At 40.0% G+C, this 19,418-nt stretch overlaps 1 protein-coding gene across 1 annotated transcript in view; it reads right to left on the bottom strand.

The window, feature by feature from the left end:
• PTPRG (protein tyrosine phosphatase receptor type G) overlaps positions 1-19,418 on the bottom strand; it is a 3,415,981-nt gene that overhangs the window by 572,913 nt on the left and 2,823,650 nt on the right. Inside the window, exon 12 of the mRNA XM_044077514.1 lies at positions 9,227-9,335. Within this exon, the coding sequence (XP_043933449.1) occupies positions 9,227-9,335 (109 nt within the window). The remainder of the gene's footprint in view (positions 1-9,226; positions 9,336-19,418) is intronic.

The following is a 19,418-nucleotide window of genomic DNA, read 5'->3' as shown; positions in this document are numbered from 1 at the left end:
AACTACCTCTGGTGAAAAACGATGAAATCTAACTAACGATGGAAGTGGAGTAGCCAGGCTGACAACTGGAGGGTCATCAGAGAGGGGTGGAACTGTCCCGACATGTGTATCAGTAAATCTGGTTGTGGGTCCAGAATCCAAGGAGTGTCCACAATGTAGGGTTGGAGAAAGGGGAACCAGATTTTATGAGGCCAGTGTGGAGCAATCAGAATCATTCTGCTTCCCAAGGATTGCGCTTTCTGAATCATTTTTGACAGCAAGGGAAACGTAGGGAAAGCATAAAGCAGACCGGAGGGCCAAATGTGAACTAGAGCGTTCCTGGGTGACTCCCCCTGTGGGGGGATCAGAGTGAAGTAGCTGCTGCATTTGGCATTGAGTGGGCTGGCAAAAAGGTTGCAGCAAGGCTGACCCCATCTGCTGAAGATTCGTTCTGCAACTAGACGATTCAAGGACCACTCGTAAGGCATTAGAATAGCTCTGCTTAGCCTGTCCGCTATCACGTTGGACTTTTCCAGAATGTGCGTTGCCACCAGAAACCGTTGGGAAGATACTGCCCACTGCCACACTCGCATGGCCTGTCTGCACACGGGGTAAGATCTGGTTCCCCCTTGCTTGTTTAGATACCGCACTACTAACATGTTGTCTGAGTGTATTGCAATCGTCCCTAGAGGCAGAAAGCTCTGAAGTGCCTGCAACGCAAGTAGCACCGTTCTCATCTCTAGGACGTTGATATGCAGATGTATCTCGTGATCTTGCCACATGCCTTGGACTGTCCTGCCAAGATAATGCCCCCCCACCCCATCTGGGAGGCGTCCATGGTCACCGTGGCAACCAGAATGGGTGGAACGAAGGGCTTTCCCCTGTCCAAATTGTTGGTGCAAAGCCACCAACTGAGATCCTGTTTGCATCTGTCCGTGAGCAAAATGGGGTGAGAAAGTGGAAATGTTTGGAGAGACCATTGAACAAAGAGGAGCCATTGAAGAAGTCTCATGTGCAATCTCGCTAGAGGGACCAATATAATTGTTGCTGCCATGGTCCCCAGGAGTTGAAGAACCCATCTTGCCTTCGCTTTCCTCAGGGGCATCAGGGCGTGTATCTGTTGCTGTAAGACTCTGATCCTTTCCTGCGGTAAAAATGCTCACATGCGAATGGTGTCTAATTCTGCACCTATAAAGGTGACACGCTGTGAGGGCAACAAGGCAGATTTTTCCCAATTTAGTGTTATGCCCAACTGTTGACATAGAGTGATGGTAGCGTCCCTGGTTTGGATTAGTAGATGCCTGGTGGGGGTGGTAAGGAGACGGTCATCCAGATACAGAAACACCTGGAATCCTTGACGTCTCAAGTGAGCAGTCACCACTGCCATACACTTGGTGAACACCCTGGGGGCTGTGGTGAGACCAAATGGCAGGGCTCGAAAGTAGAAATGACTGGCTCCCAGCCGGAAGCGTAGGTGACTCCTGGATGCCCTGTCCATTTTGATATGGTAGTAAGCATCCTTGAGGTCGATGGAGCACATCCATACCTCCCTCTCCCAACAATGGAAGAATCGATTGTAGTGTGACCATACAGAACCTGGACTTCTGTATGTAGTTGTTCAGTCAGCTGAGATCTAATATGGGCCTCAGGTCCCCTGTTCTTTTCGGCACCAAAAAGAATCTTGAGTAAGTCCCTAATCCAACTTGGTCTGAGGGGACATGCTGGATGGCTCCTTTTCCTAGCAGCTTTGAAATCTCTGAGGCTGCTTGATCCCTTTGATTGGGTGGAACGTCCGGGATTTTTCTGACTGAAGGGGGGTCTGATGTAAACGGAATGACATAACTTCCGGAAATTATTTGTAATACCCATTGGTCCTGGGTGATGCTTTTCCAGGCTTCCGGATATAACGAAATTCGACCCCCGACTGGCTCCAGATAAGCACAGCCGGGCACTCCCTCAGGAACGAGAGTAGGGAGATCTGCGAAAGGAATCGCGGTCTTCCGAATTGCGGGGGGCCCCCTCTGCCTCTAGGGTGATGTCTCCCTGAATAACCTCCCCCTCCTCTGTCTCTGGAGGGGGGCTCACCTTGTGCGCAGGAAAAAACCTCTGTGATTTTTTGAACCATATCTTCCCACCCCACTGGGCCTTGGGATAAGGCCTAGAGGGAAGGGAAAAATGGACCCCTACAGCAGACAGGGTCTTTCCCTCTTGTTTGCACCTGGTGAGGGTGTCTTTCACTTTGGTTCCAAACAAAGAAGAACCATCAAACAGGGCGTCAGTGAAAGAAGACTTGAAGGCCTACGCGAAATGACAAAGGCGCATCCAGGCTTGCCTTCTAAGGGTGACTCCTGAGCTTTCTGCCCTACTCGCTCCATCGGCTGCATATGAGATGAGCCGCATGGAGGAGTTGACGATGGAATTGAGGGTAGACATCTGGGCGTTAACTGTCTGTGCCACCGCCTCAGGAACGTTACCCATAAGAGTATCTCCTAATTCCTTGAGGAGATCTCTCTGGAGCCGAGTGAAATGAGACAGATAATTCAGCGACTGTAAGGTAAAGGTTGCTGACGAGAGGGTACGCTTCCCATACCGGCCCATGGTCCTAGACTCCTTGTTAGGAGGATGGATGGAGGAAGAAGTCTCTGCTACTTCCTTCTGAGTGGCCGCCGCCACCGCCACCACCATGTCATCCACAGGGACTCCTTTGGACAAAAACTCCTTATCCGTGGGGGGGGGGGGCAGAAAGAAACTTGTTGGGATGCCTAGGTATGGGCTCCACAGAATCAGGGTTTTCCCACACCCTCCGACAAATTAAATCTAGGAGCTCGAAGGGTGGGGACACCCAGGAGGCAGAGGGCTGAGCACCAAAGGCCTTAAGGAAGACCGACTCCTCCTCGGAGGGGGCTTTGGATGGCTATTCACCTCTTTGTTTCAATATCTCCAGGATGTCAGAGAAGGAAACATCATCAGAGGATGACTTGGGGACCCCTCCGATTCCTCGAGGTCAGTATCCGAGGTGAGAGACTCATCCTGGGGGTCTTTGTGCTTCCTCTTGCACATTTTCTTTCTAGGGGGCTCCTCAGGCATGAACTCTGAAGGGCCCTCAGAAACATGGGGACCACTCGTGGGGGTATCCCTAGGCCTAGGTGCTCCGCTGTCTACGAATAGGTGGTGATCAGAGGCTCTCACCGGAGTGGTGGGGGACAGAATGACCGACCCGCATGACGTAGCTGATGATCTGGCCAGCGCAGTCCACATGGCCTCAAAAGAAGGCCCCCCCCCCTCCGAGTCCGAGGACCAGCCAGCCTCCGAGACCATGACAGGAGTCGGGGTTCCTCGAGCCGAGGCACCGAGAGGAAGACTCGGAACCAAAACATGTCCCGAGATGTCCCCCTCGGGCCCGACTGAAGAATCCCAAGTCCCGAACCCCGTGGACGGAGCCGACGGGGTCAGAGCCAATGTCGGTACTGATAGGCCCGGAGGGGCCATCGGAACCGACCTAGGAACATCACATGGCGCGGAACACTCTGGCTCCGAAGACAGAGATGCACTCGGAGGAGGAATGATCGAATAAGGGGTCGGGATGGGCAACGCAGCTGACTGGGCTGGAGCCAAAAATAATTTTGCCAAAGCCGATGACTGGGGGAGCCTCTGCACCACCCTATCAACATGCACATCAGAAAGGGTCTGGAGGATTTGGAGGACAGGGAGGGAGATCGAGATCTCATCTCAGGTGAAACTGGTCTAAGACTGGGCGATCAGCTCCGAAGAGGTTCCAATATAATTGGAGCCGACGTCGGTTCCATCAACACTGACACATCCTGTGGCCCCGAGGACAGTGGAGCCAAGGAGATTGAAGCAAGTTTTGTGACTTTTTCTGGTGGCTCCGAGGAAACTGAAGGAGCCGGAGATCTCTATTTTGATTTAGAGGACTTAGATTTTGCACTGGGAGAAGAATCCATGGCCTCTTCGAAAGAGGGTTTCAAGAATCCCTTTAAAATCAGCTTATTCTTTCTTTCTTGGAGCACTCTGGGACTAAAAGCATGGCAGAAGCTGCCGGACTCCTGCAGATGGATGGCTCCCAGGCAATAAACACAAATTGAATGCCCATCGGTGATGGACATCTTGTAACCGCACTTACAGCACTTTTTAAAACCCGAAGGTTTGTGCTCCTTGGAATCCTTGGACATTTTCCAACAAGCAATCACCAAAAACCAACACAGCACAAGTCACTGTCTGACAGAAAGGACACAGACACGTAACACCACAAAACGCGGGAACAAGTTTGTAAACTGCACGGCACACACAACCCTCAGAAGGAACATGCACTGAAACAAAAAAGGCCAAAAACCTCTAACTAAAACGGTTTTATGACCATGAATAGCAAGGGGAAACCGACACTAAAACCTCCAACTTAAACGGTTTTAGCACGAACACAGGACAAGAGGACTAGGTCCTCTAACTGAAACGGGCCTAGCCCGAAAGAACAGTTAGCGGGATACCAAAAACCACAAACACACTACCGAAACCAAATACAACACTAAATAGACACTAGCTATGAAAATAGCTTTTTGTTTATAAGTAATTTTCTCAATTAACAAGAAAAAAGCGTACTTAGCCACAGCCAAGAGCGAGACCACGTCCGAGCTACATGAGCGGCAAACGAGATCTGGGGATATGGAGCAGTGCGGCATGGGATACCTGCTTAGCCCAGCCAATAGAAGACTTTGAGCTAGAAAAGTTTGGCTGAGTCGGAGCCGATATTCGTCTCCGAACCCATGGGTAAGAATGTAGGCGAGATTGGACTACATAACATCTAAGGTTTTGGCCCTAATGCCAGCAATCAGGAACACAATGGCAGATCATATACAAGTTCCACATTAATATCATTGGATGCTAGGTGTAGGGCAGGACTGGTAATACAATTACAGTCATAGCAGTGATAAAGAAGCTTGATGGCTACGGTTTTAATTGCCAAATAATTATATAAAAAAGGAAAAATATGCTTTATCAGGCACTACTGGGTCGGATGTCCGCCCTCCACAATGTCATGATGGGCACACTTGTCCCTTGACTGTGGAAACATTGACATTTAAAGGAAATAGGTACTTGAGGTAAGTCAGAACTACCTGCAAACTGTACAGGTTAGTGAGCACAGGGTACCTCTCTGCTGAAATGGAGAACTTCTTTCACAAAATACATAAGGTGACCTTCATCCTGTAATCACCTTCCAAACTCTGAATGCAACGTCCAGTGGAAACAAGAGATCTAACAATGATCTAGGTCTTGAAGTGAAACTGGCCCGCGGCTTAAATAAAGGAGGCCCTTCTTTACCTTCTACTTGGAAGGTATCTGCACTGTTGATTTGAAACCACAACCTTCTTTGCAATGCATGGTAATACAGGTAGGTTAGGACTTACTGTTCGGAGTTTTGTGATTGAGCAAGGAACAGATCAGAAAGAGTGGAAAGACATATTGAAATCTTCCAAACTACAGGAGGCAGAATGCATCAGCCATCAACTCTCCCTTTTGCCCTGCTCAACTCAGCAGATCAGGGAAAGGACCACAATCAGTAAAGTGGCACATAGGTCAGTCTCTGGGGTACTCCATTCCACAGAAATCACAGTCAAATAGGATTCCTGAATCCACTATTCAAGTACAGGACTGGAGCTGCAGCTCAGAAAGTCCAATAGCACATTCACTTTACGGGGTAAGAACAATACTTTATGTGATGCTCCTTTTCTACAGCCAAGTGCCAAAAACTCAACTCCTTTCTGTAATGGCGGTATGAGTAAATGCCACCCTGTATGTTTTTGTTTATGTACAACACAATGAACATGGGAGATTTTGATCTCAGCTCCACCCGGTTTCAGAAATTCCAAGATAGATAAGACTGCATGTAGCATTAGCTGGTTTATGTACAACCTTTTTTTCTGAGTAGCACTGACTTCAGACTATGGTTGGGCCAAGGTGGGGTCCCAAATCCACTGTCAGGAAATGTCATGGGTTCTGCTGCTTAAAAGGAAGGGCCACAATCAGACCAATGGGACATGTACACTACCTTAAAGCTTAGAATGTACATTATGACCAAACATCTTGTGGACAGGCTTCTTTTTAAACTCTACAGTCCAGCCCTGGTCTCTGAGACCATAACAACTTCTCAACTTACTTTCCGATAAGGAGTCCAGTGTGTTGTCTCAGTGAACAAAATGTGTTTCCTGTTTCTTGACAGGGCTAGCTCCCTTAGTAAATTACTGAAAACAGAAAACCACAAAATTTGTTTTGCCTCTACTTCATTTTAAGGAAATCCTAGTAACAAAATGAGAGCAATCCCCATTAGGCTATTATGGGACTTTAGAAAATAAACTACTCAGAGTAATGTAGAGACAACATTACTGCACAAAATACAAAATATGCAGAAAATATTTATTTTTCAGTTTTTATGTACAGCAGTTTTTTAACCTAAAATACTCAACTGAATATAACTTGCAGAAACAGTGAGGTGACTACATACAATATATACATGAAAGTCAAGATGGTACACCTCTGCCAAGCCAATTCCTGTTGAAAATATGCCGTATCCATAGCTACAGCAGGAGCAGGTACATATAGGTGACCAGTGCTATGGCATAACTAGAAATCAGGAAAGCTTAACTTGTTTACTTTTGTGGAAGCCTCTGGTGAGGCATAAAATGAGGCTATTTGATTACCTGCATATACTGTCACCTAGTTATCAAGTCAATATAAAACATAACATACAAAAGCTATAGTTACTGAATAGTTCCAAGTAGTAGCTTGTTCAGGTGAAAATTCAGGGTCCTTCCACTGTAGCAAATTCTTCAAAAGAAACAATGTCGGGAAGAAAAATTGCAAGACAGAAAATGTTAATGCTGATCCTAGCTCACCAAACACGTATTTTCTGTGAAGTGTAAAGCCTTATGACATCAACATATATAATCTTCATACTGCATGTAGTGAAACCAAACTGTTGTGATGTTATTGACAGCAAGGCACAAAGGACTGATGCCGTAAATTAGATCAAATCTAGCTGGGATCACAGTCATGCCATGGTGTAGAGGGATTAAGTCCTGAGGGATTAAATCCAGATGACCAGGGTTCAATTAGTGACTCAAGAGGCAGAGGTGTGGCAAAGGAAAAGCACGGGCACCTGCAAATTCCTTGAGTTGGAATCTGGTGGAGGCTGGAGATGTATGAAGACGCATGTCCATAGGTGGAAATGGGCAGAGGGCATTGGCTGAGTCACTGTGGAGTAGGAAGTAATGCACTGCATTTCCCCACTGCACATTTGTCCATAGGAGCAACATGTGTACATGGTGGGGTAACAGGGAAGTTATGGGATAGAGAAGAAAATCCCTGGAAGCAATATGAAACCGCAACTTAGACATCTCCATCTTATTATCAGCCTCAAGTATGGCTCTGCACAAGTCAAGGGGCATTAAGGAGTACTCGTTAGATCTGGTAGACATGGACAGACACTGGCGGCAGCAGATGGCCGGCTGTAGGGTAGAGATAAAAAAAGTTAGTATGGAAAAAACAGAGGCCCATGCACTGAAGGAACTGCCTGGGGGACATGGACTGAAATAAGTATAGATAATGCAACCTCATCCATTCTGCCAGCTCTCGCACCCTAGTGGAAGGGAAGCTGTGAGGCCCTCTGTCTTTCCTGACTCCCACTGGAGGCTGGATGTCACAGAATGTTGCACCGAGCTACTGGGCTACAACATGTACATACTTACTAAGCAAGTCAGACTTTTTGTAAACATAAGAATGTGTGCCCTGGAGGCTGGTACTGCAGGTCACATACAGTGGCAACCTCAGAGTTTGGGAGTTATGGGAAAAAAACACAAATACCTTGTTTCCCCGCTGATGGAGGTACCAGGTAACTTCCTGGCTTGGAGACAACTAGTGACTACCTTTAAAAGTTGGTGTTTCTGGTCAGAAAGAATGGGACCAGATATTCTGTTTTTCAAAATAACACTTGCATATTTATAAAAATGACAATTCATTTTTCTGTCAACATGTTTGACAAAATGAATCATCAGACCTTTGCCATTAATTAGCAAGCAAGATTCACTCAGCATCACAGGAATAAAAACAGTATACGCTCAGATATCACAACACAGCTGTAAGAAACGCACACAGGCACTGAGCGAAAACAATCACAACCAAGTAGCAGTGCATCTCAATTACAGTGACCCCAGATACTGTGCAGATTTATATTCTTACCCGCTCAGTGAATGTAAATGGTTGCTCAGTTTGAGGGATACATTCCTTCTGTGAACACAGGACTGCCTTACCTAGAATAAGCAGCTTTACATCTTACCTGAGGAAGACAACACGTTTCACATGCCATGCCGATAAAAAGCAGCAGGGATAAACTAACAATGCTGCTCTGTACCACTACCGAACATGAATAAAATAAAGTCATGTTAAAACACTGTTTGTTGTTTAGAGTGAGTTGGATTAATGTTATAAGCATCCAGAATGATAACAGGTTATGAGATTTTTTTTCCCTAAAAAACAGTAGCCACTAATTGTTTCCTTTTAACCAGCTAATGCAACTGTACTTGAATATGAAGCTATCTTGCTAAAATGAATCAAATTTCAAACGACAAAACTACAAGCAGCATTTGCTATGCTAGTTCGTATTTTCTGCTGCTCAAGACGTGGCTTTGCTTACTCCACATACAAGTATTTCTGAAATAAGCAGCGTCACCCTAAAGTTGACACCTGTCACCCTTACTTAAAATCTGTTGTTCAGATAATATACATTTGCATAATTTTCAGGTTAAAAAGAGTTACAAAGTCAACATCTTGCTGATGCATTTTCAAAAATGTTAACTGCTGATTACGCTAAACCTTGTGAACTTGCTTGTAGGTCTCAAGCTAATAGCATTCCCTTTCTTCCGTTTTCAATGAAATTATTTAGCAACCTGGGAATTCAAAGTATTTAGAACCTACACTTCAGCAAAGATAAAGTCCTACTTTGAAATTCTATTCCTTTACATAGGGGGCTGTAGAGAATATTAAAAAAAAAACATCTAAAAGGACATCGATAATCCCCACAGACACACACATACAATAGGGTTTATTAGCTAAGTACTGTTAAGTCAATCTCCTGCTGCAATACATTTCGTAATGTACTAATTTGCAACAAAAACGTAGAAGATACAAGCAGAAATTGTCTAACAAGTTTAAGCTGCATTATACTGCAAATAATCCTTACCTTGAAACAACATTGTCTGACTATAATCGCTGCGCAGGTCGTTTTTACAGACAGCCTGCACTCGGAACAGGTAGAGAATGTCAGGTGAAACGTGGTTAATAACGGCTTTCTCATCGAAAATAAAAATATAAAAAAAATACTTCATTTACTGTACTCTTTGACAAACAAACAATGTGCTTTTAGATAACATTCATTGTAGATGATTTAATCAGGTTAGCACTGAAATGTTATGTAGTACTTTAGTCCTACAAAACCATCGGGGCAAATTAAATTAACTGACTTGGCTAGGAGGAAATTCTAACACAGAAAGGATATGAAAATATTTTGGGGTTTTAATATTTCTCTTTCTCAACTGCTACCAAAATATTACAATTATCACAACCGCAAATCATTTTCCACACCAACGGAGCTGGCATATGCCTTTTTTTCTATATTCATTTCAGCACTTTTCTCTGCAATCATGTACAGAACTAGTCCAGTCTACCAAATAAACACAAATCTATCCATCCATCAGCCCTTTTTCACATTACTGCATATGGGGTTGGAAGTCACTTCAACAATGGCAGTCCGAATCTAGAGATAATGTTCATACTGCCAGGTGTCTAGCCCTGCCACTGCTACCGTTCTTCCATAATCTCAACCTAAAATCTGTAAACCAGATATTTTTACATGGTCTCCAAACGGATGTAGCAATATCCTCATTCAACAACATTTCTTCTAAGTATTCTAAACAAACTGGCCACCATAATTAATAAAAGAGTAAAACTGAATCCATCTCCCGGGTTACTGAGTCAAACTAATAAATTAATGAATCCATGGGACAAAGGTTAAAATGGAAAAACTCAAAACTGAAGCCAACTTACTGAAATGTAAACAGCTGAAAATCGCAACTAAATGCAAAATTTAATTAAGGACAGAAAAATGTATTACACAAACCTACAAACCCCAAATTATTCTGGTCCTTGGTCAATCAGCTCCTTCACCCAGAACATTCTAACTCAAGCAAATCTGAAAGTATTGCAATACAGTTCAACTTATATTTAAACAATACTTCAACCTCTCTACTAAAAGCACAGCTAACTCTCCTCATTCATAAACTTGCTTAACACTCCAATAAACTGTACTTCCGGCCAGTACTCACCTACTCTAGTCAAAGACTTTTCCTCGTTAAAACCCGCCACTCTTGCCTCAGACGATGCACAAGCAGACAGCATCACTGTCATGGCTGACACTGTAGCGTACAGCGTTCTCCATACTAACCAACTGCTCAGTCAGGGAAAGCTTTGTCCCAAAACTGTGAAAAAAGCTTATATATTACCTCCGCATAAAGGTGGGAATTCCATAGCTCACTCCAGTTATCGGCCCACTGCTTTTCTGTCGCCCGTTTCTAAAGCAGTAGAAAACACATGCAGGTCAAAATACTTCATTTTCTCTCTGATAATAATCTCATGTCTCCCATATGTTACAGGAGTATTTCTACGCCTCTTCATTTCACCACCTCCATCAACCAAAGCAGAAAGGAAGGCAGCCTTGTATCCACAGCATTCTTGGGCCTATCAAAGGTCTTTGATACTGTATCCCACCAACATCTGCTAAACAGGCTCTCTTTATTAAGACTAGGCACACAAGCTCTCTCCTCACTTAACACTTACGTCACTGGCAAGAAAAAGGCAATGACACGGCAGACAGACATCTCCTCCTTTCTAAATGCAACAGTAGGTATTCCCCAAGAGTCTATTCAGGTCCCCATACTTTAACATATTTATAAACAGCCTCCATACTGCAAGTAAACATGGCACGGGAAGAGTGTGCTAAATGCTAATTACTGGTACTACTTTATACAAACCTGCATGTATATCTATGTATATATTAGCATGCATAAAAATATACACACATACACATGCACAATATACAAGTAAATGTATGCTAAACAGAAAAAAAATATCTGGGATCACAGTGGCGAATTCCTAGCAGTACTGCTTCCTGCAAGAGACTAAAGTCCTGGAAGTCATGAATGCAAAACAAACAAAATAAATCTACTTTTTACGGGACTTTACTGCCTCTGATATAACCATGAATTTATAAAAATCATACATCAGAAACTGCAAGTGTAAATTTATTTCTATGTGGTATTTGAAAAGCTCCATTAATCCTCATATTTCTTTCTCATGTTAGCATGCCATAATGCTAAAACTCTCTTTCTCTCTTCCTGGCACAGGTACCACAGTGGTTATTTTTGTGTATCAGACCATCCCACTGTGAAGAAAGCAACCACCTGCAGCTCAGACTTTATGCTGAAAATGCTAGCAGGACGGTTGATTCAGTTGTAACTGAAGTGTACAGTGCTTATGGTCTGTTACCTCTGTAGCAAGTCCATAACACAAAATCTGGCTGCACTTTGATATGTGCTGAGGCGGGTACTGACAAATACAGTTACTATGACGACTTTCAGATTGAGAAGAATCGGCACTCGCCAGCTGTGGTTTACCTGTAGCAGAATAAGCAGCACAGACCTGAACATCAAGTCTAAAGTTGTCAATCTTTTTCAGTGAGCAGCCTATCACAGAAAAGCTCTTTTCATCATGGACTGTCCACATCATCCCACTATTTTATGCAGTGACAGGTATCGATGCCAAGGGCTCAGACTTCTTATGACTGTTCTCCCAGAGAACTGGCACAAGCATTAAAAGACATCTGTCTGGGATGAATTTAAGAGTTAGAGCATTGGGATAACCATAAGAGGTCAGGGAATTAAATTTCTGTCCTCATTCCAGTCTATTGCTTATAAGCTAGTAGTCCTAGACAACTAAGCTAAAGATACCTGAAACAAGACAGCTATCATAACCTGCTAACCACAAAAAAGCCCTTGAATCCAACATATAGAGGCACTTCTGTTAATTTGGCACAATAATATGAAACTGGTCCAGATCATTTTACTAGATTAGTGGACCACCCTATTGGCTTAAGCCTTTAATTTTATTGGACAAACTACGTGGCAGGAATGAAGTGGTCATTACTTACGTAAAACAAATGCATTGTATTGTAGCATACAATTTTCTCCATATATTATCCTTCACTAGATATGTTTTCCTGCTTCTGCAGTTTAAGCACTTAACAGATCAAATTCATAAATTCTAACATAATGGAACCAAAATTAAGAATGGCATCTGCTGAATCTCTGTGTATTGAGAGCAAACGTTTGCACTGACATAATGCAACGTTATGAGACACACTATGTATACATAATGTTAAGTTATAAGTAGAGAGTACCATGCAGGATGTGTTAATTATGTTTATCTTATTTTATAAATCTAATGTTCCTTACTCTTTCTCCCTCTCAAACATGTCATCCCCATCTCCACTGCCATCTGCTGCCTCCAGAATCCATCTACATTATAAAAGTACTATAATAAATTTCCCATTTAAAAAAAGATCTTTCTACATTTCTGTATTTTGACTAGGATAACTATTCCATGTCAAGAATGTGTCCTTCCCCGTTTCAAAAACAGACAGTGAACTCATACATGATTCTTTAAAACTGAGCAAAAGCCAAGAATAATGTTCTTTCTGCCTGCAATGTACCTTGCAGATTTTGGTGTTTTAACTATTTATTTTGGACTGCTTTTGTGCTCCTGAGATGAGCTGTCATTATATTATTCACACTCAAGGCAGGAGAAAATAATCATGTTTACTGCTACATTATTCTCTTTAAAACACTGCCCATTCCTCTTTCTGATGTCAGTTTCTTTCATATCAGACTGTGGCAGTAGAAGAAAGTGGGCCTGTTGTCTCGAGGCAGCTGTCATGTGTGAGTAAGTGCTCAACTCACATTGCAACCAGATGTTTACATTAGGGAATATCATCAGACTTTTTGCCCTGTCAGTTTTTCAATTCATTTGTAAAATAGCTCAGTACAGACAATGTAAATACCACTGTCTGGACAAATGTGGTCATCTGTCATTCTTAACTGTACTAAAAACACACACTACTGCAACATTTCCACTGCTTTTATGGATAACAGAATGCATTTGATAAACATGGAAATACATTACTGTCTGCTGACAAGCCTTAAAAATGTCTTCAGCACTGTGACAAGGATTTCTTCATCTGTAATTTATTTAATGCACTGTGCAGACAAGTGTATCCCACTGAATCAATTGTCTTTTTTTTCAGGGGAACACCCGAGTCAAAATCTATACCAACAGAAATTTGGTTAAGAGACCAGGAAAACATACTTGTTATTTGATGATAATGCTCACTGGATTTCAAGACATCCATCTGACTGACCACCAACACTGAAAAATGAAACTTCATTTAATGCCCCATCTTAGGGATTTGGCATTACTCTAGTCCCAGATTCCACTGTCAGTACTTGTACATGAATCCAAATAGCATGTCTGGAGATAGAACTCACAGCTCTCTTAAATTACTTGCAATCAAGGGTGAATGCACTAAACATTAAGGTGCTGGCACTGTTTAAATAACAATTACTATAAATGTTCACTGTGCTTTAAAAGGAAAAACTATATGTGATAGTGAAGCAGATTCAGGACTGAAGAATTTATGTACATTTGTTGACTAAAAGGTCAAACTGGGCAGAGCCCATTTGCAAGGAAGACCAAGAGAAAAAGCTTAAAGCATAAGATTTACTAACAGAAGGTTTGGCAGCACATGCAATGTGTCAGTGTGGCTCAGCAGGTAGCACATATGGTTTGGTGGTGGCAAATCAGAAGGCTGAGGGTTCTATAGCCACTGCAGATTACTTGATTAATTTTCAATTGCTGACAGTGCTGCACAGCATTAGGGGTACAGCTCACCTGAATGTGTCATCCTTCATATGATCTTACCTATTTTTCCCATAATCTTACCACGGTCAGACATTGTAAGAACACATGCACCTTGTTTTACTTACTTGATAATTACACAGTCTTTATTTGAGTGCTTGATATGACATTAACCTTCATTTAGGATAGTGTTCTTCATGCCCATTTTCACACCTTTTCATACTGTTTTCAATAGCTGCTTTTAATTCTAGTATTAACTTTATCCATGGGTCAATATAATAAAACTCTTATAAATATTTTTTCATACCATATTTTCTTTACTGCTCATAAACCATTTTCCAAATCCTGATGATCTTCCACAGTCCAGATTCCTCATCCTCTGTGTATGTTAACTTGTATTAACATTTTTAATCTCCAATAAATCAGTGTATTTCATACTTATGAATTAAGCAATATTCTTTTCCTCATCAATCTTCATTTTTCTTAAACTTCAAAATTAATTGAAGGATTCCAGAAACGTATCTGGGTTTACTAATGTCAAATCTCCTTTTTCCATTTTATTATAAATGTCCCCTCCTTTTGGGGGTATATTCTAGATCCCCCAAAATACAAAACATTGCTTGCAATAATCTCCTCTAATTCTGTTGAAAATGCTATAATAGAAGATAAATAGTTTAATTTACCCAACACTACTGTATTTACTAGGTACATATTTTTCCTTAAAACTCATCTTAAATGCACTCTGTATTTCACAGATTTCTTTAATTTCTTCAATTAACTTCAACCACTAATTTTTCATTTGTCTATACCCTCAAAACCAATAGCTAATAACGTGAACTCACTTCTACTGAAATATATTCGTGCTTTTCTTGTGACTTCACTAAAACCTTTGCTCTTACATTTGTTCACATTAAGAACAACAAAACCTAAACAAATGTATGATTGTTTTACTACATCTAACAACCAGCCTATGTTCTTTGTGATCAGTATGTCATCTACATAAGACTTTAGTAAAACTATATACACTTCCTTTTAAATGTAGATCTTGCTTCTCTAATATTTTGTTTTGTAAATCCACATTCATTACCATAGAAAATAATATACTGTTAAGTGGATAACCTGTCTCACTCCCCAATCTTTATTTCATCTGTAATCCAGCCATTTACTATGACACTATTATAAGCACATTTTACTACATGTACTATTCTTATTAAATATATGGAATGTCTACATGATACACCCAAGCTGATCATGTGATATATATCAAAAGCTTTGTTTATATCGCAACCCATAATCTTCATTACATCATCTTTTTCTACAATATTAATGACTCCATCTTTGACACTCGTTAACATATCTTGTATGGGTCACCCTATTGAAACAAAAACTCCCTTTAGCCATACCCTACTGAATATTTTCTCAAATCTATTTTGTAAAATTGAAACAAAAATTTGTAAACAGTTATTTGTTAATGCAAATAGATTCCAGTTCTCCAGACCTTTTTATCCCCTTTCTTCCATACTAATTTTATTACCCCTTCACAAATACTCTCATCTTTAAACCTTTAATAATACACAATTAACAATTTCAGAAAATATTTTACTTGATATAACTCCATTTTTATAAAATGCATACTCTAATCCATTTGGAACAGGTGCCATATTTTTATTTATTCTTATTAAAGCACCCTGCAGTTTTAATAAAGTTATCTTGCTCAAAGATAATATCCTCTTTCAACTGTACTCTTCTATTATATTCATGTCTTTTATATAGCCTTCTTTAAAAGCTCACTATTTCTTAATGTCTTTTTGTTTATTCACCAATAAACCATCTATACCCTAATACCATGTGAAAAAATAAGAAAACAGGCCAATGATGGATGAATTTCCTGCTTTTTAATATGGTTTTCTGAAAAAAAAGAGATTTATTTTCTTACTTGAATGAAATACTACTGTGTCATTAACAAACTTCTCATTTTTGTTCACTTTCCTTATATAACTCTCTTGCCTTCTTTATATTACTGTTTTCTTGTAACACCTCTCTCACTTTTTTCTATTATTTTCTCATACTTTTTTCCTAAACAAACCCTTTCTATCTCAATATACACTTTTTATATGTTTGTTACACTTCCCACCAATCTGTCAAATTACTAAACATAAAGACTGTATTTTTATTCTCCTTTTATAACCGTTTGCCTGCACAACTCAATACTTCATATTATCTACATGCAATCCATTTATTTTTTTATTCCTTTCCCTTGTCTTATAATGTTGATATCCCAATCCTATTTTTGCCCAGATTCCATACTTATCTGAAAATTCTATTAATATTCTTTCTTTCTTCATCTCTCTTAGTGTTTCTGAAAATAATACATTGTCTCTTTCAGTCCAACATTGAGCCCTTGCAAAACTGAATCTTCTCTAATGGTCTAACAATAAATGTGCAAACTTTATAACTTCTATGAACTTTTTTATACCCCTTGTCATGTTACCTTTTTTTCTAAGACTACAGTTTACAACCTCTACAAGATTTATATCAATACTTACTATTACATCTGGTATAATCAGTTCAAATAATCTTTCTTTCACCCTCCGTATACACATATACTACTATAATTCTCAATGGAACTTTTTTGTATTAGTTACAGACACCCTTCCTGCCTTGACTATTGTATGTTTAAAAATTGTAATAATATACTGATAAATATTGCTATGCCCAAACATTATTCAATACCAAAGCTCAAAATGATTTTATTTGCCCTTAACATCTCCAAATACTTGTACTTTGTTTAAATATATTATATCTGCCAAACAAGTAATATCAGCATTTACCTTCCTATGCTACAGATATATCATTAATCACTTATTTCTCATTAAAAAAAGCAATAAATAATTTAGGTTTACTATCAAAATAAATTCCGTTCAAAACACTGGAAAAAAAAAAGAAAGTAAAAATCTATAACACGTCATGTCATATCAGCTGAACAAATTCACCAGATTTGACATTGTTGCTGAACAGCTCACATTATGTCCGTATAGGAGCTCAGGTAAATGAAACTCCTATACCTCAAGCCGCCCTGCACCCCCCCCATGGGGGGCTGTATCCCCCCACACCCCCCTGCTAACTATATATTCCAACTCCAAGATTGCACTATAGTGAGGAAAGGGGTGAATTTCCCATACCACGATCTTCGAGTTCGTATCAGCGAATGCACAGTGCATTCGCTGATATGAACTTTCGAACACGGAGAAGTTCAGCAAGATGGAAATTTGAACAACCAATAATTTATCCATTTCCTTTATTCTTTCTTTTGATGTCATTATCTTAATTTTGTTCTTTCTATCGCTGACACTTTATTCTGATAAATTTTCTGCCTTTAACACGTTGCCATCTTGGGCACCTCTTACTTCACTATCTTCTATCTACAAAGCATCATATTAATTTTGCAAAAATGCAATATTTGTAACTTGATTTTGTTTCCTTTTCGTATCTATTTCATCATTTTTCCACAAGTCAACCTCAAACATTTCATTAGCTACATTTTCATTATTTTGCATGATGTTCTCAGAAACACAATTTTCATGTGCATCATCGTCATCATCATCATCTAAATTCCTCTCGCTTTTACTCTCGCTTTTTCACAACATCCCATCCAAAAATGTATGTTCTTCTTGCATCTATAACATTCTGCTTAACTTTTTTTTTTTTTTTACCATAACTTTTTTCACTACACTGGACACATTCTTTTATTACACTGTCAAATTAAGTGTTCTCCTTTCACACAGAAAAAAAAACGGATTTGACCCCAATATCTCAAAAGTCTTTTAGTATCATCAACATTTATAACACTTGAAAGATTCCACACTTTTCCTTCTTTCATGTTTAATGTTACCATGCATACCCATCCCCCCATCCATACATTTCCGTCATCTTTCACTACAACATTGTTGCTTACATTTTCATACTACTCTTTCAAACATGAATCTAACTCTTTCTATTTACATCGGGTCTACTTCATATTAATGAAATGTCACATTACCGACTTTTAAATCACAAAGACAAAATAACCAAAACAACATAATCACGAACACTGACAACACCGAAATGCAAAATCATGAAGAATTACCACTGTATGTTACCTATGTCTCCAAAGAATGAAGACAAGAACAGCTTTGGTAAATATTTAAATATTATATATATATATATATATATATATATATATATATATATATATATACACACACACACACACACACACACACACACACACACACACACACACACACACACACATATATACTGCGGAGTTATAGCAGATCTTGGAGCTTCTGAATGCAGAGCGAGGTACAGTGGGCTTTAAAGAATGTACAATTCTGTCTTTAGATTTTGTGTTTCTGCTGTACACATGATGTCACTGTATATTTCAAAGATGTAGCTGCAGTGTTTAATATGTGATAGTGGAATGTTTACAGTAATAGGTGTGCCCCCCTTTAAAATTTAGTGTTTTGAATGGGAAGTTATGCGGTTTACAGTGATGCATTTTTTTGTTGTAATACTTTACAACAGAAACGACGTGCTGTGTTTGTTTTTACAGTAGTTTGTAGGATATAGGGAGTACTATTCAGTGTTTTGGTTTTCATGATTTTGGGTTTCAGTATTGTCAGTGTTCGTGATTGCGTTGTTTCGGTTACTTCATCTTGGTGATTTAAAAGTCAGTAATGTGAAATTTTGTTACTATGAAGTAGAACTTTTACATCAGTTATAAAATGAATACTGGATTGCTTTTTGACTGACACATTCTGAGCAATGAATGTGCAATTATTTCATGGAAATGTATTAGCTTTAGATTTACACCCCCCAAAAAATAACTTCCATAGCAAGTCAATTCTCAAATATATTTCAAAACATTTCTCTTCCAAACAAAATAAAAGCCCTAACTTCATAATCTTGATTTAATTTCCAATTAACTGTCCCATTTCCCTTCTCTTGCTCAGTTCGCTTTCTTGGTATTAACACTTTCCCCACTCCAGCACTCGCATATATATTTCTGTCAATATCTAATTCCTCATTTTTGTGTGTAATCCCTTCCTTCTCAGTCACACTGACATTCTCTTCACAAACTCATTTAATTATTTACAACAACACTATAGCCATATCACCTTCGGGTCCTACCTAGTTTATCATAATGCATAAAATATCATCAGGCAACTATTACAAATGAGGGGTTGCAATGTTTACTTTCTCACTTTATTCAGCAACTCCCAATGCCATGCAATCATAATCTGCAAATAATTCTTGTTAGAAAAGCATCTCTGAATCTGCAAACACTTCTGACTTCTTTGCAGCTACTTCTCCATCTCGAGTCTCCTGCATACTGAACAGCTGGTAAGTTATGGCACGAAACTTCA

This window comes from Protopterus annectens, chromosome 7.part0, assembly GCF_019279795.1.
Source record: "Protopterus annectens isolate FY-2018-M chromosome 7.part0, PAN1.0, whole genome shotgun sequence".
In the NCBI taxonomy this organism is placed as follows: Eukaryota; Metazoa; Chordata; order Ceratodontiformes; family Protopteridae; genus Protopterus; species Protopterus annectens.
Note: the sequence above shows the minus strand (reverse complement) of the source record. Positions and strands in the feature narration are given on the sequence as shown.